At 39.3% G+C, this 24593-nt stretch overlaps 1 protein-coding gene and 1 long non-coding RNA gene across 3 annotated transcripts; one reads left to right on the top strand and one right to left on the bottom strand.

The window, feature by feature from the left end:
- Positions 1-162: 162 nt before the first annotated feature.
- Positions 163-20409, bottom strand: LOC110046995 (uncharacterized). Of its 2 annotated transcripts, none has more exons than XM_089293192.1 (33): positions 20165-20409; positions 19056-19167; positions 18158-18371; positions 17242-17586; positions 16244-16381; positions 15700-15762; positions 15315-15395; positions 15111-15200; positions 14390-14481; positions 13792-13869; positions 13161-13214; positions 12011-12545; positions 11161-11361; positions 10671-10730; positions 10042-10104; positions 9657-9800; positions 8993-9076; positions 8422-8490; positions 7994-8121; positions 7847-7918; positions 7409-7697; positions 7176-7206; positions 6871-7008; positions 6280-6364; positions 5708-5801; positions 4937-5002; positions 4600-4656; positions 3919-4029; positions 2808-3361; positions 2304-2440; positions 2077-2140; positions 1860-2009; positions 163-695 (listed from the first exon to the last, which is right to left on the bottom strand). In XM_089293192.1, exons 1-33 carry the CDS (start codon positions 20235-20237, stop codon positions 575-577), a joined length of 4593 nt encoding a protein of 1530 aa, XP_089149318.1. In that variant the 5' UTR covers positions 20238-20409; the 3' UTR covers positions 163-574. The 2 variants fall into 2 exon arrangements, with proteins under 2 accessions (XP_089149318.1, XP_089149319.1); XM_089293193.1 differs by having other exon boundaries at positions 2340-2440.
- A 1382-nt stretch (positions 20410-21791) lies between these two features.
- LOC149108733 (uncharacterized) lies at positions 21792-24593 on the top strand. Its single transcript, XR_016208234.1, has 3 exons — positions 21792-21872; positions 21957-22047; positions 24320-24593. It is a non-coding gene; the product is annotated as an uncharacterized LOC149108733 (long non-coding RNA).

Genomic DNA, 24593 nt, shown 5'->3' with positions numbered 1-24593 from the left:
AAATGACCAGTCCAAGAAATGCACATTTCCTCCCTCCCGGGCACGAAACTGCCTGCTGGTGTGGTCTCCTCTTACGACTTCGGGTTTTGAGACTCAACGCATTTGCCTCTTCGGGTACGCTGCTTTACAAATTTCTTGTCTCAAGAAGGAATCGACCAACTGTTTAGAACGGCAATGTCGCAAAATTATCTTTATTTTTAAAACATTACGTACGCTCAAGGAGAGTTTTTGCGGGCAGGAACTTCATCCGCGCGCAATTTCTGTTACAGAAAATTTTGGTTTCAAAGAGGTTCCCGATAAAACAAGGGCGCACATAACATAGTTGAGCACACGCTTCTCTGATTTTGCTATTTCACAATTCACACAGAAAATCACAATTCCGAACTCGACATAACTTCACGCAAAGATTACTGAGAAAATTCTCTGTACGACGCACGCATAGATAAATCACACAAGACTCGACTGTTCTGTAAAACCGTTAGCGACCACTGCGGATAAAATTGTTTTTCCGCTGTTACAAAACGCTTTACCGACATCTTAGAACGCTGTAAACGATTCTTTCTTCGGGTTGCAATTAAACCCATCGGATTTGATTATTTTCTGTGAGCCCTAGCCGGGGAGGTCTAGAAGTTAACGAACGGCCACGGGACATCCCAGGTTGAAAGTCGCTTGATGGTCCTTGGCTTCCAGGGAATCTGAGGACAAGTTAAGGACATCGTCCTAGAACCCATTTCTTACGAGAAAATTAAGGTTCAATGGGAAAAGAACGCACAACCAAAGGGACAAAATTCAACGTTTTACTATACTAGCTAATCTGCTTGACTCGCAATTTGTACTTTTATAGAGCGGTTTTCAATTGAGTGTTGTAAAACCAAAACCAAACCAATTACTTACCAATTAGACTACTCAGCCATTCTCAAACCATAGTAAAACCAAGACCAAAGAAATTGCATCACTACTTTCGACACTCAATTGAAAATCACTAAGAACACAGACAACACAGTGAACCAGTCAAAATTCGAAGTAATTACATGTAGCTGACGTGAAGCGCGGGAAAACGTGTGCAAGCGTGTCACGATTGCTTTTGATATTACTTCTGGTTGGATGAAAAAGTGACGCGAGATTTTTCAGCCAATCACGTGGTAGAGTAATGCAAAACAAAAATACTTTTCGGTACTCAAATACAATTGAAAACAACTCTTTACGGACGAATCAAATGGGTGTCTGGAAAACCCGAATAGCGAATAGCGAATAGTCGCGAATAGCGAATAGTCCCGAATAGTGCGAATAGTCTCGAATAGTGCGAATAGTGGCGAACAGTCGCGAAAAGTGGCGAATAGTGACGAATAGTCGTCAATAGTCACTGCTTTAGATCTAGTATCCAGCGTTAATTAATTATCCAAATAAACAACATAATTTCAGTGAATTTACTACCTTTTCTTCTCCGGACTCAGGCTAGTAGGCTGTCCATCGCCGACATTAAGAAAACAGAAAACACAAGGGTAACGTATTAAAGACGTATTTACGCTTTTACAGCGGTTAAAACAGAAGAAATTACGTTTAGAAACGCCTTTTGTCCTGATAGCGTCTGTGCTATTTAGCGGAAAAATCCCATCCCAAGTTGCTACGAGGTTAACTGCGAGATACTGGGTACCCTATTTGTTACTATTTGCCACTATTCGCCACTATTTGCCACTATTCGAGACTGTTCGCCACCATTCGCACTATTCGTACTATTCGCTATTCGCTATTCGGGACTATTCGCTGTTCGCTATTCGCGACTATTCGCTATTCGCTATTCGGGTTTTCCAGACACCCGAATCAAATAAACATGTTACTTGTGCACAAAGAAAGGATACGACATCGCTCTCTCCTCCAGTCCCCTCGAATTGTTCACCTGCAGACCCGCGTCGCGTCGAAAATTTCGAAGCCATTCCGCGTGAGACTGCAATCGCTCAGCGGTACTTAATTCTCTCTCTGAGGTCCAGTTCCTTAAGCTTGGCGGCTCCCTGGTAGAAATTAAATAATTTCAGTACCAGAATTAGCATAGAATAAACACGCTTTTATTTTGTTTACCTTGCCGCCGGTAGGCTCATCGTAGGTCCGAGTGAAAGCGAGGTTGGTGTGTCACGTAATTGATCTGAAAGTGGAAAAACAATTTTCAGGAAAAGTGACAGTAGCCTTCGATATGCATTACTTCTTTGTAATGTTGGACGCAACCTTTGCCTTGTAACTTGCAAGTTGCCAAAAAATTTTCCTTATGTTACTACCGTGTGAAATGAAAATTTTCCTTGTGTTATTACCGAATGATCCTTGTTTGAGGGTCATACGTTCTGTACCTCCAAAATATGATCTCCACTTTCTTTCCAGTTGTGATTCTGTGCTCTCTTGGTTTCTGTACGAAGCCTGGAGGTGAGGTGGGACACTGCTCAGAGGATTGCTGCAATAGACAAATAGAAGAAATCAATGATTGGGACATTTCCGCAGCATTGAAAGTTTAATAGATACCACTGAACTGCTGTGCATGCGACAACTCTTGTCATATTCATTCTTTCAAAAGTCACTTGTTCAATGTGCCTGGCATGATCCTATCAAATTGACCTAGCCAAGAGACCATGATCTCATGGACTCTTGACTTAAGTGGAAAATTTCGATAAATATACTATTGAGGACATCGAAGACCGCCAATGTAAACATTAAAGATTGCCCAATTCTGATCCAGCAATGCATGGATTGATCTCTCTCCAGTCGTCGGGAACAGTTAAAAATAAGAACAAGTACACGCAATTATATTAAACAAAACTTACAAACTTTGAGTTTGCACTTGGTGACCGGGTAACGAAGATGTACCAGCCGGTACCACAGGCACCCCAGCACCTCTCAACTGATAAGGTTGTGCCAGAGGACCAGGCTGATAAGCAAACTGACCCTGACTGCTATGACTTGCTTCAGGATAAACAGGCGTGACACGAGAACCTCTGAGAGCATCCGGAATCGGCTGCGTGACGGTTGGGTACGTGAACGCAGGCGGCCTTGTCCGTAGTAACGTCAAAATTCGCGCTAAATCCGTGTTGATCTGTTGCAGTGAATATTGAACTGCTTCCGAACTTTCTTCGCCAGTGGTAGGTTTCCTCAAACTCTTGGGAATGGCCACCTTCGGCTGCCTCCCCGTTTTGACGTCACTTCTTCTGACGTTTCCGCTGATGACGTCACCATAATCGCTGCTGCTGATTCCGCTGCTGTCGTCGTCATCAACCGTCTTACGCGGCGTTTTTCGTGGGCGGTGCCTGTCGGACGAGCGTGACGGACGAGCATGTCTGTCGTTTCTAAGAAAGGTGTCCTCTGAGTCGGATGCAGTTGACTAATGGACGGAAAGAAAATTCAGACCTTGAGGTTTAATTCTTGGTTTTTATACATATTTAGATATCAACCCAATGAAAATACGCACGCTGATTTTTCTAATAAACAATTAGACTATGAGCTCGAGATTTCTATCGCGTGGTAGTTGACGAGGGCGCAGCTCGAGTCAACTATCACGCATAGAAATCCAGAGCGAATAATCTAATTGTTTTAGTATAAATCTACTAGTCGTTCAAAATTTATCGAAATCCTCTTCACAGACACTTCGGAAACGCCATTTTGTTAACAAGGGCTCACTGCTCCGCTACACAGAATAGATAGTGAGTAGCGTGACCAATCAAAGAACGGCATTCGCTAATAGATTTAGACTAAAACGCGATAGAAACACGAAACATGTTTTCTATTTCTTAACTGAATCGCACGTTGACTACTTATGGACAAAAAGTTAGAAGTTGGACGAGAGAATCTTCAGTTATCTTAAGTAGCTGTTACACGTTTCTTTTAACGATAGTTCTGGTACCTAACAGTTGCACTAAGACAATATCCGCGACAACTCACCAGTCCCCCGAGCAAAGCGTTCTCCAAAACTTTCAGCCTGTCCTCTTTCTGTCTCAACAATTCTTGGCCAGCGCTCATGTTATCCATTACCACTCCGAGTTCCGCCTCTTCCTACAATACACAAAACAACAACAGAACAAGACAAAATAAGGTTACATCCTTTAGGCGGATCTTTGTTTACATTTTCTGTCATTGACGTACGACTTTGCGCAGAGAAGGCATCGCGCTAGACAAGAGTTGACTACAAATATTTCGAGAGCTTGTGAAACTTAGTAATTGGTGAAAATTTCAGTTATTTGGCTGTAATATTCAAGAAGAAGTTGGCTTTAAAAAGCTGAAAAATTTCTGGGTGGCAAAAGCGCTAATGAGCTAACAAACTCTTTGTAAAATGTTGAGTTTTCAAACCCGGTTCGAACAAAAAATATTCAATACATTGCTGTTAAATTCCACTACTTTGAATTGCTTCATGCATCTACAAAACAAGACTGCGCTTAAACTTGGCAGCTTGTGGGACGAACTATACCAAATCTCTTTGACCTCTCAACACTGACCACTTGAGCAAGAAGCCTGCCCAAGAACACAACCGTACAGCACACTGCCTTCAAAAAACTGACGTTTTCATCGTTTGTCGTGCACTCGTTACACTGTATAACAGCAGAGATCTCATCTTATATCACTGACCTCGTCTAAACGTGTTCTCACATCTTCCAAGAAATGAGCGTTACGACTGGACAGCGGCTGCAAGATAAGGAAGGAAGATACTTGGATGAGGCTTACATGAAACTCGTTTTGCAACCACAATGAAAGTCTATAAAAATATATTACAGTAAAGTTACTACCACGCGGTTACCGCATTTCATCTTTTGAGATGGGATACTTATTATCATACGAACAGACACTTTGAATCGTTTCGGTGATTTACTGTACCACTTGCAAAACGTTCATAGGTTACTTCATCAAGTCTAGCGCTGCTTTACCGTTGCAGTGTCTATACACTACACCGTCTGTTGGAACATACCTTTCCTCTTGCAAAGTTTTGTGACATATCATTTGTCCATTCCTTCCGAGCATCTTCTAGGGCTGCCTGGCAAGAAAAGTTAAACCGACAAATTATCCTAACTTCGGCTTTTAATTGCCACTTGAATTCTTCTATACCAAAATGCAGAATTTTCCTGTAGTGAAAGTAAATCCCCTGCCTTGTCCGGACTAACAAAAAATCAATAAATTTCCCTGATTTTTCCCTGAATTTCTCAAACTCATTAATAATTCATTAAGTTTAAACAAAGGATATCATGACCGTGACGGTGTTTGGGTATTTGATCTTGATTAGCATAGGTTTTAACGATTTTATTTCTCCGTTTTCTCCTTAGTTTTAGTGTCGATTGAGAAGATATATCAAACACTCAATACAGTGTTTGACCACATTTCCAAACACCTCGAAGTTCGTCAAAAATACTCCGCTGCGCGTCGTATTTTCAACTCTCTTCTCGGTGTGTGGAAATGTGGTCAAACACGGTCTTTCGTGTTTGATATATTACTTGAAAAGCAATTTCTCTCCATCAATGCTTTTTTTTCTGGCCGGTAGCAGTTCTGAAATCTCGTGAGCCGAGCTGTTATTTCTCCAGTTCTCCACAAACGTAAAGCTAGGTGATTAAAACACACAAGGGAATTGAAGTACGCTTTGGCAACGAACTGTTCAAAGCGGAACTCAGAATTGTTCTAAAATGCTCCAGGGAACTGCTGTAATAATCTGTGCTAGGAAAATGCAGCTCAAAACTAACAAGCTTACTTGTCTTCTCTGTACTGAACGTCTTTGTCGTCGTAGGAATTCTTTAGCTCGTGTTATTGCGTCTCCTTCTACAGCAATTCGCTTCTTCAAGTCACTGAAAAGGAAACTCAGAGCTATTAAATACAGTTAAAAAAGGAAAGTTGCACTCAAGGTTCGCGTTTGACCAGTTTTTCCCAGCCATGTTGCACCAGCATAATGAGAAAAACATTAAGGCCACAAGCACAAAACGGCGGTGTTACAGTTTGTTTTGACATGACGATCAACTAAGTTTTGTTAGATTTGTCTTGTCAGTTTGTTACATGACTAAGCCAGCTGACGATAGCCAATTGGAATGCGCTATTGCCCGTCCAATCAGAATGTGCTATTGCTAGTCCAATCAAAATGCGCTATTGCTGGTCCAAACAGAGTGCTGTATTGCCAGTGCCATATTTCCTAACTTTTGGACGGGGTAAAGTTTCCATAGCTTTGTGAGCATAACTGAGTCGTGCAAAAAAACTGTATAGGGGGAATGTCTCTTTCCTCTATACGGACCTCGTTGCGCTCGATGCCGATATTCTGGCAGCATAGCTCACCTGTTACGCAGTTCAGCTTGTTTTTTCAAATAAAGGAAGGAACCTTGGACATCCTCGGAAGAACTTTCTTCTGATGACACGTCCACTAAAAGATTAGCAAGAACATGTCATGAGCGCTAACACACAATTGTAGAACAATTCTTCCATTTTGTCCTGGATCATCTCTGCTATGAACATTCAATGTGTAACTTCTCCTTACACTTTATCACCAATTTTAAGCACGCGGGATACAAGAAAGAAGGAGTCGATCAATTCAGGGAAAATATCTAAACAAAAGCCAAATTCTCCCTTGTTTAATTGTATAACGGGAAACAGAAACTGGGTGCTCAAATTCTGATTCTGGTCAGAACAACTGCACTGTAATTTCTTCCCAGCTAAAGACCTTTTGCAACTTCATATTTACAAGTTAAAGGACAAAAAAATGGGTTCCCTACAAAATGTGTCTTGTTTGTTCCAAAAGATGTTGCAAAACGACGAGATATCAGTAAAAACTGTTGAATGAATTAATTTAAACGAAAAATAGTGCTGTGAAGTTCAAACTTCCCTGAACATACAAATAAATCTTTACGTAATCTGCAAACCACTTTTCACCTAAGTCGTAAGCTCTCGCGAATCCTGCAGGTTCTTTAAGTACACGGGCCCCCGCTGAACCTTTTTTGGCCGTCGAAGGCACGGGAACCCGAGGAGAGAACTCTCCGGGTGAAAGATCTTCCTCGCTGTCAGGGTGAACTACGAAAATGAAAGAACCATTAGTATTGTTTCTCAATCGAGAACATTTGGCAAAATAAACGCTATTGTAGGGAGTCTTTTTAAGCGTTACCCCTGCCTCAGAACAAATCACACACAAAACAAAACAATAAAGAGAGCACCGACAAAAACAATTGAAATAAAGGTACCTTTGATATCTGGTGGCGGCAGATGATCAGCCTGAAAACAAATTATACAAACATATTAGTATTCAGGGCCGTAGCCAGAAAAGAATTATGACTGAGGCAATGTCCATGAAAAAGTTATGACTGAGGTTATGTCTCTCTCTAAGTACTTAGGGTATTTCAGTGTAAATTTCCGTTTTGAAATTCCTCCAGCGAAGGGCGGACAGGACCTAAACACCACTGCCAATGAAATATACCTTAGAAGCAGCTACACCAGGAGGTTCCAGGTCCTCTACATGTAAGGCCTCATCTTCAGAACCCAAATCAACCTCCTCTTTTTTGGCACTTTTCTTGGCGCCTTTGACCTTGCTTGGTGTGGAAGCCGCGGGTTTTTCTAGGCCACTGTCATTTACCAAGGTGTCTTCACGTTCGCCGTTCGTGATAGTTTCTTCTTGGACTCTCTCCCGTTGAATTAAAATATCCTGCAATTCTTCGTTCTGTTGTCGACAACTCTCTTTCAGTTCTTTGAGATTTTTGCTTAGATTGCTATTGAGTAATAATACATGTAGTAAGGTATTAGGACGACATGCAAAGATTAGGTAGCTTTTAAAATAAAAGATGAAAATACATACTGATGAGTAAAGGCAAAGTAGAGAATCTTAAACAGCTTGGTCACGCAATCTTATGTCACGAACCTTATGTCACGCTGTAGCTCGCGTTTGGAGGTGTTCAGCTTTTCCACTTCGGTTTCAAGGTTCTTCTTTTGTCTGAAACAAAAACAAATCAAGTCTCTTTAACTTTCCAATTACTACTCATCGATGTTCCAAAGTACACTGACAAACCTGTTTAGCTTGCCTAATTCCTGCTCGCTGTTTGAGATAGCTGCGTTGACCTCGTCTAATTGTAGTCTCGCTAAGGTCTCATCTTCTCCTGCTGATGCCACCGCTTGCTCGCCAGCTTGAGCTAGGGCCTGGTAAAGAGAGATAAAATCACGTGACTGCACTGCTGCAGCCAGGATACTTAAAGGAGCTACGCCATGGTTTGTGCATCTTGAAGAGTTTAGCCTAAATTTTTCACGTTCATCGTTTGCAATCCGAATAAATCTTCTCCATCCTTAACCATCCTTGTTCCTTTATGCTTTATTATTATTATCCCTTTTGCGTTTTTCTGTCTAAGTGAACTATTATTTTCAGGTTTCCTTCAATTTAGAGACAATTTTGTGTTTTGGCCAAAATAACTCAAAATGCTGCGACTGAGCTCCTTTACCCACCTCTCTTTGCTGCATGAGTCTTCTTCTCTCTTCCTCTAACTCCTGTCGACTCTCCTCCAGCTCTCTTCTCTGAAAAATCGACAGACAAACCACGATTAATTTTATATGGTCGAGATCCTCCTTTCCTCTCTTCAAATCTCGAACTACAAGAACGTGCTGTACTTGAGTCACATCTGTCACAGCTTAGTCTCACTTTATTACACGGAAAGGACTTAGTCAAGAGGAGAGAAAAGGAGAGAAAAGTTTCCTACACTGACATGAAGCTAAACGACGACAAAGTTCAGATTAAGTTCAAACGCCTGGTGAAAACAGTCTCCTTTCAGGCATGATTGCTGATTACTACACTGGTTAGATTTTTTTACAATGTAGTCAAACATAACAGTTAACAGTAAAACTTGTTGTTTTTGTATTTACAATGTTATTTTTCTCGAAGGTATTAGCTTCATAGCTACTCTGTAAATTCGAGACAAAATAAAGTCATATATATGACTTGTAACGCGACCACACCACTCTTGGCCCGAGCTTAAAACGAAATAATGGTCACCAAATAACTATCTTTAAGTTTTGCTACCTGAGCCGATAATTCTTCTTCCTCTGTCTCAAGCGCTTCGCGTTGCTTCTGACGGTTATCACGTTCCTTTGCCATTCTTGCTTCCTAATGGTTCAGAGGAAGAAACAACAGTTACAAATCTACAAGGAACCATGTCTTGGCAAACTTAGCATCCAAAGAAACTGAAATGGTTTTTCCAAAACTGAAACTTGGGTTCAGCTTTTAATCTGATCAAATCATTTGCTGTTAATTAATAGCTGGGCGACAATTAGAACGGAAGTTGAGATAGGCATGCTCTTGTATGGAGAGTTTATTGTCATGTGAAACGTTTGAAGAACATTGGCAGGAAACAAAGATAAAAAAAGAAAATTTCAATATTTAGAGAGGAAACCACTTCAGCCTTAGCTAGCTTTCATGCAGGTCTTCTAAAAATAACCACAGGTTTAGGGCCACTGGAGGTATTTTTATGCCAGCTGGTTCACACAAAGAAAAAATATTATCGTAAAAATGTTAAAGGATACGAGACTACATGGCCAAGGGGTTGAACTTCAGACGATGACAGCTGACTTAGACCCAGGTCCTCTGGATTTCAAGCCCAGTGTCCCGAGCACTCGGCCACGCTGCCTTCCGCTGTTGTTTTACATGTAGATGAGAAAGTTAAACTGAAGATTAAAGTAACGCAAACCATTTGGTCGAGTTCTTTTTGTAACTTGTTCTTCTCAGTCTCCATCTCCTGTTGAAGTTTATTCATGTTCTTTCTATGTTCTTCTGTCAAGTTTCTCTTCTCCTTTTCCCATTTCTCGCTCAAGTCAAATCTTTCCTTCGTCTCCTGTTGACATACAAAGCAAACCGAAAAAACTATCACTGCGAACTTGCCGATAGCTAAATAAAAGCAAAACACAATGCACTTAGAACGTCGGCTTGTAATTTAAGGATGAAAACAGCAAGATAAAAGAAGGATTCAAAATCTGTAATTTCATTTGGTTGAAGTTGGCGTGACGGCGATTAATTCACGCTTTCCAACGTCCCTAAATTAATTCAGAATTTATTTATGCGGTGCATTATTTTACCTGTTCTTTCCAATCCTGTTTTATTTTGTAAATTTTCTTCTCGTGCTCATTCTGCAACGATTCCTGCAAACATATGAAAAAGAGGAGTTTTCGACTGCAAAAACTTTGACAAAGATGTGAACATTTGAAACAAAAAATGTTCTGGCTTGAATTATCAAAAAATTAAGAAAGTTCAACCTCGGCTCTTAACTTCTAACTATACGTTCTTGTAAAATATAAGGAGAGTTTGACTGAGTAGGCTAGATCATTGTCATCAGAGCTTTGGGTAATGGGACAATCATTATTTGGGATCATAACTTTTCATATATATATATATATATTTTTTTTTTTTTCACTTTTACGTGTTTAATTCATATGTGGACACAACAAGCTTAGTACTCCTCTGCCACTGTCCAATACTATCCTGTGAGCACGTTGACCAGTAGGATATAGGGCGAAAAAAAAAAAAACCGTCGATAGGCTGGTCAAATACCCATGACGGTGAGACCAATTCTACCGCCGATATCCTTATTGTCGAGTGCAAAAGGTCCCCGTTTTCTTAGCTAATATGTGTAACAAATAAAGCTTCAATTTCAAGGCAATGGTTATAAATGTGACTGTAATCTAAAGAATATAATCATTATACTTACTAACTGTTCTTCATGCTTTGCCTCTAAATCCTTTTTCTTTTTTAAAAAGTCTTGCTGAGCCTTTTAATATAGAGAAATCAGTGAAACCATAAACAAGCAAGGATACGGGAAATCCTTATAAAAAACCAAGATGAAGTCAGCTACAATGAAAGCCGGTCAAGACAACCAAGGCGAAGAAACCTTGATACTTACCATATACTTCAACTCTAATTTGTATGTTGGATTTAAAGGATTAAAGTATCATTGGCGGGCAAGCAAAACACGTTTTTATTACTATTTATCAAGAAGCTGATAGAGGTAAAGTAACAACAGTAGCGACTTTGTGAAACTGACGTTTGGTTTCAAGCGTTTAGACCTTCATTAGAGCAACGTGCTTTGTCGCCTTTGCTCCGTCAAAGGGCTAAGCATAACGCTTCACCATCTCGCTACAGCGGTTAAGTTACCTTAATCATATTCAAGTTGATAAATAGCGAGAGATTTTCTACATTACCTCGATATCCAGTGAGTCCATGCTCATCGTAAAGTTAGTTCTAGACTCTACAGCAGATTTCCTGACTGCAGCTAACTCGTTATTTTGAGCTTCTTCCAGCTCGGTCTTCAGTTCCTCTAAAGCCTTCTCGTGTTTTTCGCTTAATTCCGTTTTCAATTGTTGGAGTTCATACTCGTTGTTTTGTTGTAGTTCCTCCAACGCCTATGAAAGGAAAGACAGTAGAGATCAAGAAATTGTACACTGGCATTTCTTGAGCACATGTGAAAGAAACCTTTGCAGACATATCGCACGAGCTGTACACAATAGAGCGCTTTTCAACTGAGTTTCGTAAAACCAAAACCAATAAAAAGTAATCACTCTGACCAATCACAAAGGACACAGAAAATCCAGTGCTCGAACTAAATACATGTATGTAGCAGACACATAGCACGGGAAAACCTGTGGGAACGAATCACGATTGGTTTTGTTTTTACCTCAGATTGGATTACAAAATGGCGCGAGTTTTTTTAAGCTAATCCTTTATTGTAATAATGCAAAACCAAAATCTTGCGAATTAACTTCAACGCTCAAGCGAAAGCCGCTCTAATTTAACCGAGGTGACTTTCGCGGCGCACTAAAGTGGTGTCATTTTTAATGTAAGCTCCAAATAATGGCTGCCCAAGGCATAAAAACCCCAATAAGGCAATAATCAACCACATAGGAGCAAGAATGATTGAAATTGGGGACCATAAAGACAGATAACAGACAACGAATTTTAACAAAACATAAGGATAACAGTTGTTGCCCGTGTCACCTTCTTACGATACGATAAAAAATACTTGATAAACAAATAGAACCTTTTCAAGCTTACCATCTCTTTTTCTTTCTCTAGTTTCTCTCTCAACTCATCTATTGACTCTGTCTGTTCTTCTTTTAGCTTCTTTTTCTTGTCTTCCATCTCGGCGGCAAACGTTTCCCGCATTTTTCGCAAGGCTTTTTCTCGTTCATCCGCCATCTTGTCGTTCTGTTGTTCTTCCTGCTCCTCCAGTTCTTCTCGTAGCAGTTTCAAAGCCTCGTCCTTTTTCTTCCTGAGTTCAGCTTCTTCCTGTTCTTGTTCTCTTTGTAACTGCTGTTTAAGTTTCCTTATGGCGTCCTGCTTGCCTTCCTGAAGCATGGCTTCTTCTTCTAACGCGTCCTCTCTTGCTTTCTCTCCGAGTGTTTTCATGACAGTCTCGTGTTGTTTTGCTAACCGTTCTTCCTCACTGTCCTGCTCTTTTTGATATTGTTCTGCGAGTTTCTTCAACGCGTCGTCTTTCTCTTCCTGTAGCTTCTGTTTTGCTTCATTCAGTTCTTTTTCTGTGGCTTTTCTCATATCTTCGATGGCTTTCGCTGCTTCTCTTGCAAGTCTAAAGGAAAAACAGATCGTCACTACACTCTATTTTTTTCAAGAACATTGTTTTTCTGGCCAAGGCTGAATATTCTTTTTTTCCTGTCGATTTTAGGCATTCTTGTAAATGTTCTTAGATTACAGCGTATGACATGTCTGTTTCGAATGTATAAATTTGGTGTCTGGATGGTGATAAAGTAATTTTGGAACCAGCTTGTAGGCATCAAAGCCTGACATGACGCAGATAACTTCTTGCAGAAATTTATTAGCATCGAACATACGGCTAGTGCTGTTTTTGTTGGGTTTTGGCTAGTTTTGCAGTTTATAGAAGTAAAGGATTGTATTCCAGCAAATTTTCAACACACAAAATTATATTCTTTTCAAAATCTCTGCCTCGGGTTTATTCCTAAAATTTTCTTAAAATTTCGCCACTTTCTTCCTCGATATTCTTATAAAACACATTCTTATCAAAAAGAAAGAGTTTACATATTTGGCTTAGTGATTTAAGCGTAGAAAATCAAATTCCTCCATCGACTGACATACCAAAAACAGTAAGAAACTCGGACTGTGTTGTCGTACCACCCTAAAAAACTGAACTAAGATTGGGACAAAAATACGTGCAGTAGATATTAACCTTTCTTGTTCTTGTCCTTGCGCTACTTCGTTTTCCTTCTGCTGTGACGCCCTCCTGTTATGAAATGCAGAAAAACTAAGTTATATCTTAAACGGTATAAACACGATTCCAATTGATTTACCATCTTCAATTTACTTAAAACTTACGCGCCGAGCATGAGAACACGTCAATGGAACATTAAATACGATTTTCAAGATTGCAAAACTTGTCGGTTTATACAAAACATCGGTAATATTCCTATTATTTGATTTTTGTCCAGTTGCAAAAACGTGATGATGGTCTTGAATGAGAAATGTTTTGTGGAATAATTGTACGTTAAGTGTTTGTCATGCTAAAAGGGCTCAATCAGGCCAAAAATAGTTGCAGTTTGCTGCTAAGGGTTTGATTTTGTGAAAAGAAATGAAGGCAAGTGTTAAGCCCGGTAGAAATATGAGACGGATGTTTGCCAGTTACTTGGAAAAAATCTCCCATTCTCTCAACAGAAGTCTAAGCTATACAATTTTCCACGCGTTTGTTTAGTTAGTGAAAGGTCGACTCTCTTTTATCGATAAGTCAGTGATGTCCTTGCTAGTGTTCGTGTTTTTCTTAACGCAACAAACTTTTCGTTATTTAATAATTAAATTACTCTCACCTTTCAGCCGCCTCTGCCTGAAGTTTGGCCCTCTGTAATCTCTCTTCTTCAGACATGTCTGTTTTTCCGCCAGCCTCCCTATTGATGAAATAGAAACTTACACTTGAAGACGAGTCTGAACAGACAACTTTTGGAAAGAGATAGTTGAAAGAGCAATTAGTAACGATTATTGGACAAGGTTGAGTAAAATATCGTGATTTGTCAGTGGTGAGCAGATATCAAAATCAGTTGACCTTGAGGGCCTGAGAGAAAGCTGTACAGGAACTAGGCAAGGGTCTTGGGTGAACCAATTTACTAAAAGAAACTATCTGCGAAAACATGGTGTCCATGTGTGGCCATAAGGGAGGTTTAGACTGTAATACTACAAAGATTTTGATATAGTTTTATGCAGGGGTTTCATTGACGTTTTCAGCAGGTCGGAGTGAAACTGGTTTTCACAAGCAGGCAAAACCTTTTGAACTTAACCTCTTTATAAGAAAACTTTCCTCCAGATGGTCAAACCAGGCAAGCAAAATCATCCTCACAGCCTGTAAATTTGCCCAGTGCTCAGCCCTTAATGAAACACCTGCTTATGTGTTTCTTGTTTCACTTTGTTTACCTAGTTTTTGGGTCTTGAACCAAGATGTCACTCTTAACTCCAGCCTTTGTCCTTAGACTACTGCTGACGGCTGCCACACCTCCTGTTTGGGCCTAATAACAGAACATACCATCTTCGTTACCACAAGTCCCCTAGGCCTGTTCTTGATGTTGAAATGAATTTATCACATTTTTCTCTGGTGATTTGTTATTAAGAGTAAGATGAATCCCATGCTAATTTTGACATTATCTATTGTTTTCAAACGCCATCAGTCATTAGTTGTTCTATTGACAGAGTGGTTTTCAATTGAGTGTCGTAAAACCAAAACCAAAACCACAGTAATTTCCTGATTACTTTCCACAATTAATTGAAAACCACTGTGTCACTGCTTGTCATCACCCATACATCTGTCCATTCATACATCAATCCGCATGTCCGTCTATGTGCCTTTTTATTGCATCTGTTCTTTTATCTGTCTGTCTGTTTGTCTTTTTGTCTGTCTGTCTGTCTGTCTGTCTGTCTGTCTTTCAGCAACCCAGCGAAGCCCTATGCAATGCTAGGCATCTTGGACATAACACTGATGAAGATAAGGAACTTAAGACATACCGAAATGCGCTTCTTGGTTGAAAAAAATGAAATGAATTTGTCACCTTTTTTGAGTGTGCTTTTCACAGAAATTTCAAGTTCTACACAATACATATAGCTTATTTCATACAGGTTGGTGAGATCTGACTGTTATTACCTCAGCCTTTGTTGCACTGGCTGCTGGAGTTAGCAGCTCAGCACTCATTCCCTCCAACCTGTCAGATAATGTCCTGTTGATACCAAAGTCCTGTACAGAACAAAACAATCATATTATTTATCGCATTAAGCACCTTACCTATTGATATAATTCCCATAAGATAACAGTTACACATGCTGATGTAAGCAAGGTTCTGAAGCTTACCACTTCTTCTCCGTCGTCAACATCACTCATGGAGGGTGTGGCTGGGGCGTTGAGATTTGAACTCTCCTCCACTTCTGAATCCTGAAAACAAAAAGTAACGGACATAGCAATTATAAGCGCTTGAGTATACCGCACTGTATTTTGTTGAAAAAAAAAAAAACATAAAGCAGAAACTGTTTCTCTGTTTTACAAAAAAAAAAAAAAAGAAAAGGTCTTGAATTATGGTCATATGCTGTGGTGCCTAGTTAGTAACTTACGTGTACAGCGTATATGAATATCAGCCAACAGCACTGAGCATCCTGAAGGTTACATTTCATATATTGTAAACAGTATTTGGTATTATCCTTGAAACCTGTTTTATAACTCTCTGTCAATTTGAACTCACCTCATAACCATGTCCTGCTATGTCGTGTACACCAAGATCAATAGTTGGTCTTCCAAAATCACTCTGCAAGAGAATTATTCAATTAAAAGAGCTATTTTAAGCCTCTGGATAAAACTCTTAGTGGGATGATTGAGCAGTATTTTCTTGAGGTACTGTTTAATACCATGATGTACATGTACATGTACATTTGTAAAACATCAGTTTCAACTTTCAAGTCTGTGCAGAAGCCTTATTAAGGTGTAACCATTTAAATGAAAGCTCTCCAGCAGAAGTGTCATGTGGTACTATTTATTTATGGTACTGGGCATGCTGGTTCAAACTTTTACATCTGTGTTGACCATTTGAATGAAAGCTATCAAGCAGTATTTTCTTTGTTTTTTTTCCAGCACATTGTTTTTCAAAGCAATTCTCTTTTTCTTTTCGATTTGAACAGTTTAGCATACTTGTCAGTTGAGGACTAAAATGTGACAAGTTTCATTATAAACTAAAGAGAATCATCAGATTCTTTTTAATCAAAAGAAATGTATTACAATTATTTATTGACCTGTCCTTCCTCATCATCTGAAAGGCCAGACATGAAGTTCAGGTTGATGTTGTCTCCTAACCCAGTGCTGAGAGTAAGTGTTCCACTTGCGTCATTGACTGCCCGACCTAACTTCTCTTGATCTGACGATGAACGTTGCTTTATAGAACAAACAGAAGAAGAAGAGCGTATTAATGAGCACAACACCACATGCATTGATCTGTTTGATCACTTGCTTCACATGACTTGTTCATCGTCCACAAGCTGTAGGGTGACAGCATTGAAAGAAGTTCATGTCCAATAGCCTGGGGCCAATGGATTTTGCAGTCAGATTTGTGGATTCTATCCCTTGTTCACCAGAGAGGAAAGTGCAGATAAGTTCAGATAAGTGCAGAAACAGTACTGATCAGAAGAAACCTAACAGGGAACGCTTGATCGGTACTGTAATGTCTTAGTTAAATTAATCATAATCATGCTACTTAGACATTTTGAAGGGCTACTGAGAATGACTTTCAGATTAGAACATCATAGTTACAACTTGCCTGAAGGGAAAGTTAGAAAACTTGAGTGGTTTTCTTTACACCCTGGGTGACTTTTGCAAGTTTTGCAAGTACCATAATAATATCCCATATCTTGATTAATACTGCCAACCAGAATGCTGGAAAGCCATTGCATATTCAAGTTCCATTCCAATCTGTCTTTCGGCAGGCAGCAGTTTTTTTGTAGATTGCATTTGGCTTGGCATTGAATTTAGAATAAAATTTATTTTGTACATGGTCAAAAAATCTTTGAATCCCACTTGAAAATCTTCACAAATGTTCAGAAAAAAATAGGAAATAATTGAATCACCTTAGTTTGAAAAACTCTAAGGAAGCCAGTAATTCTAAGGAAAATATCAACTGCAAGGATGAATTGAATCTTTAAACTGTTCTTAATTTGTATTCAAAAATGTGAAACATTTGTAGGGTACTGACTATGTAGGTGTATCTAGACTGAAAAACAAGTTTTACTAAACTTACCCCAGATGCGTCCTTGATTGTACCAAGAGGAGGCTGTTGAAAGGGATCCATATACCGCTCAACATTTGATAATCGTCCACCAGTTCCAAGTCCTCCCATAGATCCTGCACCTAAAGAGCCCTTTCCCAGGGAGCCTCCCAGGGAACCCCCTCCAAGACTGCCTCCTAAAGACCCCCTACCTAAAGAGCCTCCTCCAAGAGGTCCTGTCCCAAGAGGTGTTCCACCAAGGGTCCCTCCAGTTGAGCTTGCACCAAGGGAACTACCAAGTGACCGTCCGGGAGATGGATCTCTCAGTGGAGCCAAGGAACCTTCACCTTTAAGTGGTGCCAGACCTGGGCTGAGAGACTAGGAGGAAAGAACACAAGAAACAATTCAAAAATACAAATAATTACAAGGTGTATTTGAGATAATTCAATAGCCCACTTCTGAGTTGACCTGAAAGCCTCTCTATCAAAGCAAGTCCTGGTATACAACCTTTCATATGAAAATAAGTCTAATTTGCATGTCTAATTTTCATTTGAAAGGATGGGCACCGAAACCCACTTTAGGAAAGAGGCTAAAGGTAATTTGGAAATGGCACACTCACAACAACAGTGGAAACTGCCTCTAGAGGTGAGGACATAAATTTTTATACAGGTCTATGTCCAGTTTTTCTCCCACATTTGCTATGTATACACTCAACAGGTGTAGTTATGTTAAATATGTGTATAGTTCAGTAAAGATCAGTGATGTGTCTCATTGACTAAAAAGAATGCCATGAGATACAGTGGCCAAATTGCAGTTAAAAAAGTCTGAAGGAAACAACTTTTGGCTTGCGCTAGTTGGAGGTTTAAGAAATCAAGTGATCAAGAATTGGGATTCCAGTGTTTGCATTCAATTCTTGCATCACTGAATTTTTTTTTTGTACAATGCTTACCTTCTGCTTTATTGGTGCTTCTAATGTTTTGTTCTTTTTTCCACCATCTTTTTTGTCTTTCTTCTTGCTTTCTTTCTTTGATGAGGTGCCCATGGCAGTTCTTCTCCGCTTTTCTTCACTAACCATGTTCCTGTAGTAGTCATCACACGGATGATCCCAGACACTGTCCCCAGTTTGAAAGTTGAAGTAATAAATATCTCCACTGGCATCTTGACTGAAAAGCAATGTTTAATATGAATTGGCATCTTCATTTCAATCTAACTAACACATGAACATGGTACTTACATCATATGTAAATAACTGTAATCAATAAGTCTAGATCTCAAGTTCATTGTACATTTATTGGTGAATCATACAAAGGATTGGGTCACTGAGTTACAATTTAATTTCCCTCCCCAGCTTCCATCCACATCATGGTTCTAGTTGGGAGAATTTGTTTCAGACTGTTGAAATGACAAAAAAAATCATCCTTGATACCAATGTTATCCACAAAGTTATATGTATTTTCACTTGACTTTTATCCACAAACCCAGAGGGGGAGGGGAGGGATGATCTGGAAATTTGTCCATGCCATGCCACTCAGTCACAGGCAACCACTGCCGCCTGGCTTAACAACACAAAACCTGAGTTTGTCCTTTCCTTCTCTGAGGTTCTGTGCCAAGCTGCAAATGTGTATGTATTTTTCTTAAAGAAATAAAAATGTTTGCAAGTACTGTACATAAGAGGATGGCTGTAAGAAATTGAAGTCATCAAGTCGGAAGAGTGAGGCTTGGCCAACAAAGTCTACCCTGGTTAAATAATTAACAGGGTTGCTAAATAAGAAGGAGACCTTATAATGAACTTAAGTTTCCCTAACATTAATGTATTAATGACAATGAGGTAGTTGTGTTGTACTCACCAAGGTTTCCAGTCAGCTGGTAAGGGAGCAACAATTCCTTCCCGTGCAATGAACAGAAGATCTTTCTCTCTAATAGGATCTATACCAATGGACTGTGCATACTCAAATATCTCTGCAAAGAAAAATTCTAGAATTATGCATAACTTAAATGGACCTTACTGAGGGAAGTAAAAATATGTGTGCTTGAAAAGCATTTTGTAACATAAAGCAATATACCAAAGCATGCTATATATGAAAAGTATCTACATCGAGGAAGCAGCAGCAAAGACCACTTTTACATGTGCAAGCCTTTTAAAAGATTTTGCATCATGAAGGAAATACTGTGTTTTAGCCAGGTGGCCTATCAGGGCAGCACTTACCATATCTCCAGTTTTATTATCATGTACTAGCGATTCGAAGTATTTTTTACCCATTCCCTCAATCCCTCATGGATGCCAGGGTGACACTAAAACAGCTATTCCATTGCCAGATCACCTTATCCCCCTCCCCTCCAAATCAAAGTATCATAAGGTCAATTAACAACTACCCGAAGCATATCACCTACTGTAGGTGACATGCTTCTGCAGCTACACAATCATGTTGCTGCCCAGACTATAATGATGTTATCTGCTAGCATTGATGATTGAATAATTGTGTAACAAAATCTTCTATTCCACTTGGTTTTCTGCATGGTACATTTTATTGGAGTGCAATCAGTGAAGATGCCCATTTACAGCTGTACAATCATTAGCGCTATAAAATCTGTGGCTTGTGAAATAATTGAATATAGAAAAAACAGTCCGCTACATTAAACTGTTTAGTAAAAAGGCTGATGGAAGACTATCAAAATAACTTGGAACTACCGATACCTCTTTTATTTTTAAAAGTCTTACAGTCATGAGACATAAGCTTAATTAGGCTTTTGTCGTTCATTTCTCCGACCATTACCATTTTTTTGCTTGCAGCCTTTATTTCGTGCCTTGCCGATTGTTCGAGCTCCACAGTCATATGAAATGAATTTATATTTATCTTAAAGCGCACTTAAAGAAGGCACTAACATTCTCAGCAATTCGTTACTGACTAAAACCCTTCATGTACGTGAACGATTTACTAAAACCTTTTTAGCTTACCCTGCTCAGTGGGTTGGTAGTTCTCATCATATTCTTCTTCCAGAATCAACTGCCCATTAATCATAGTCGACATGGTGCTTGTACTATTTACTATAATATTTTCTCTATCAATGAGTCGCAAATAAAATGCTCTCTAGATCCTTTGTGGCTAGGTACGGCCAAATATGTGGTATGGCTACCATTTTGTGATCAACGACGCCATTTGTTGTCAACGAACAACAAACTTGGTAACCGAGCCTAGATTACCTGACGCTCTAAGGAAAAAGCCCTGGGAACAAGGTTGCGGAGACTGTGGTTACGCGTATACGAATGTGAAAAAAGTATAATATATTTAGAAATAGCCCAAAGAAAATACGCGGGCTGATTGGTTTAAAATCGAGTTTCTATTAAACAATTAGATTATTCGCTCTCGATTTCTATCACGTGATAGTTGACGAGGGCGCAGCTTAATTAGGCTCACATTCCTATACGCGTTACCACAGTCTCCGCAACCCTCTTCCCGGGGCTTTTTCCTTAGAGCTAGCGGTAGGTAATCTTGGCACGGTTGTTTTGTTCTATTAAACAATTAGATTATTCGTTCTCGATTTATATCGCGTGATAGCTGACGAGGGCTGCGCCTGCGGCTGAACCTTGTTCTCACGGCTCGAGTCAACTAAATTCGGTTGCGACCACCTTTCCTCAGCGACCAATTTTCCAAAATACCAAAAGTCTTCAAGTCAAATCACTATATTTGGAACCTCTTGTAGGCGACCACCTCTCGTTAGATACCGCGACCACTTTTAAAGCTAAAAGTTTGACATTTTCTTCTGTTTTTAACCTCCCGTAAGCAACCGCTTGAAAGATAATGGAGCGGAAATTGGATAATAAGACGTTGTACTTTATCAGAAACGAACCATGATTACTCTAAATGAATATCTTTGGAAAGCTTACATTTTTTGTGGCTACTAAAAGTTACTATATGGTTTTAGATGGGCCCTGATCCATGGGGTAAGTCTCTGCAGTACCATATGCTAATGAGGAAGAATTTTGACCGATTATGGTCTACGTTCTCGTAAGCGACCACCCCCCGTAAGCATGGGGGTTGGTCGGTACATGTTTTCTGTTTCTTAAATACTTTTACTCGTCAAGTTGAATTAAACCTTGACCCCAGGCTCTCTCTCTTGTGCCTCTCGAAAAAATCTCTTGCCTCAATGACGAGGGAGGCAAAGGAAAAAGCGCCTGAGATCAAGGTTGAATCAAATTTTGATTCGCCCGACACTCACAAAAACACCGCATACTTCCATAAGCGGCTTGGATTTACACGCGTAAATAATCAGTTGAAAACAAAGAGAATGTATCGACGCCTGCATGCGTCTGTGTAATACTTTCTTTCTCTCTTCATTTCTTTCTCACCTAAAATTACCCGTCGGTCGAAGTCAAAAGAATTGTTCCATTTAAAACCCCGTCAAGATTTATTACAAGTCAGGAAGCTATGACAACCAAGAATTTGTTAACGCAATCTGTTCTCCCGATTGCTGATTCAAATTAATCAATGAACAACAATCTTAAAAAATTCGGTGTGAGCGAAGAATATTTCTCACAATTGATGTGAATTTTAATTACCTATATAACGAAGTCTCAAGGGACACACCCATCACTCTGGTGTCGGTCATGTTGCATGTGCGGTTACAAGGCGAACCTGTATCTTTCATCGATTGAGTCCCTTCAGGTAAGTCTGCAGTTTATAACTGTATCTCTCTTCTCTTAGTTGTTTATTCGTTACTGATTTGCTACCGTTTTTCGTCTCGTTTAGCCCTCGCTTTAATTTTTGCACGTTTAACGTTTCGGCTCAGTGTTCATCAGTGACGCCTATGAGACGCCATAATGAAAGCACCGTTCAATAAGTAAGTTGATGAGTAAGTTGATGAAATACTGATTTCTTAACAATGAACAAGGTTTATCGTTCGTAAGCAGTCCATACAGATTCAGTCCAGTTAAAATGTTTCTTACAAATGTTTAATACTGAGCTTGTTTCAACCGCAAGTTATGCCTTTTCGCTCGTAATCAGTTGCAACCCCTCCGTTCCCGGTTCGGAGCGCTACGGTGTATATTCTCCCTTGTGAGTTCCCTAATTTATGTCCAGTTTATTTTTAAAGTTTAAAACGACGCCAATAACTTCAACAGCTTTTACGAAGGTTATTCTGCAGGCTGAGAGAAAGTTGTTGTTCATTGACTGTTACCATTAATTCATTTATTTCTGACTAAAATTTATGTAGAGCAAAGACTCAATAGTGTCCGTGCTGAATGACCCTTGAAATTTAGCGAGGCATGCGAAATTTCCTCCCCGCTTAAGTTTGCGTACCGCCTATTATCCACATCTATTATCCACGGACAAATATACCTAACTGTTTCCAAATTATTGACGATTTTTTTTCCACAAGATACCGGAGATATGTCCAAAGAGATTGCATTCTCTTCGCGAGGTGTTCAGCACAAGTGTGGTCGACGCAGTTGTGTGGTCGTTCGCAATTTCAGGCGCAAAAAATATGTTTGACATGTTTCGTTCATAGAAATTAAAAAATTTTGCCTTGCTGAACTGAATAAAACATATGATGATCTCAGGATATTTTGTATTTTTCTTGATACCAAGACAGTGGAAAACACATTGACTTCAAATTTTCTTCTGAGACGTACTGAACAATGGCGGATCTAGACCTTGAGCTAAGGGGAGAGGGGGGGGGGGGGGGGTTTGTTTTGCTTGCGCTGCCGGCTTTACTTCCTTTTGTGATTTTCTCTTGTTTTACCCAAAATAAGGTGCTGAAGCACAATGTGTTTGCATGATCAAAGCTTAAGGTGGGATTACTACTGATATTGTTGCTAAAGATATATTATTTCTTTTGGACCTTTTGATCTGTAAAAGTAAGGATGTTTAGCGTTGTAACCAAACAAGGTCTTTACTTCAAACTGAAATGTGATAAGTTTTATGGTAGTTCAAAAAAGGACCTTTTAGTAATCGTTGAAAACACCCGTCAGTTTTAAAATCGTGAAGTACCAGCACATGGTACAGGATCTAGTAAGCTATAACTGATACTGATCCAAGAAGAAACGCAAGGTTAAATGAATGGTTTGAGAACTTTATTACAAATTCCAATATTTAGACAGACGAAAGAAGACCAAACGCGAGGGTATGCTTGGTAACCTGATTAGAGCTTTCTTTTTCATTTTTCTGTTCTGCGATTTTCGATTACTGCAATCGATACGTTTGAGGCATGAATTAGTAGCATCATGCCGGAAATCAAGAACAGGAAAAACGTGAAAAGACAATAACACGAAATGCCGTTTTGAAAATATCAGCGATTACCCATGCACCCAAGTACTACCACAGCCGAGCAGGGCTTAACTTAACTTTAATATCACACGACTTCTTTGAAGAGGGAGTTATGCGCTACGACCCAGCCCATGGCTGCGAATACGTCCAGAGCAAACATGGTAAAAGAACAAGCTCGTTATCTTTGTGAGTCCACAAAATATAAAAAGAAACTTAAAAGGTAAACTCCGGTCACTTGTTCAGATCAGCTAGGGCAGATCGTGTTGCTGATCGTTAATAAAGAAACAAGATCATGCTAACATTCCAGCTAGATGAAGCAAGGTTCGATTTTTTAAAGGTTGTCTTTTTCTAAGTCCTGAAGTAGTTACGAGCAAAACAGGGCAGAAAATCGATGTAGTTTATCTGATGATTTCAGAGTTGTTACCCATGGCCAACTGAAAATATATTTGATTTTGATCACTCTTGGGTATAATGTAAAGATTAATAAGAAAAAGTTATTAATTATACTTCACAATGATACAGTTACGTGTTTATTTTCAGTAGAATTCTACTGGTATATATACTAATAAAAATGCTGCATTGTGATTAGCTGAGGTACTATCATGCACCATCGGCCATTGCTGCTTTTCTCTCCTTATCAAGAAAATCGGAAGTTAAAAGATAGGTGCAGCTTGTTAATATATCATTATTCAAGCGAGCAACATTAAGTTTAATTTATTTGAAGAGAAAATATGAAAACATGGACAGTAGAATAACACTGCAACATCACATTTGGATACCTCGCCGCATATCTGTTGATTCTAGTTGACACATTATAATGTAATGTTAATATTTGATTCTGTCAACAGGTAGACTGAAGAATAGTAAGGAAAATGGATTGTGACACGGCAGAAAAACAAAGAACAGGCCACAAGAAAAGTGCAGAAACACCTTAAAATTTATGCTTCGATTTTAAGAATAAACTTTAAGAAAAAAAAAATACCTCATTTTGATGTACATCGTTAATTCGATCCTGATACAAGTAGTGGACCGACGATGAAATAGTTACTGATTAACAAATAAAGTTGTGAATATGTTATAGGTATATGATATCAAAATCACTGCAGAGGCAAAAAAAGAAAA

Source organism: Orbicella faveolata, unplaced genomic scaffold (assembly GCF_042242905.1).
Source record: "Orbicella faveolata isolate gen_17 unplaced genomic scaffold, um_ofav_v1 contig_25, whole genome shotgun sequence".
Lineage (NCBI taxonomy): Eukaryota > Metazoa > Cnidaria > Anthozoa > Scleractinia > Merulinidae > Orbicella > Orbicella faveolata.
This window is presented reverse-complemented; position numbering and strand designations above follow the sequence as displayed.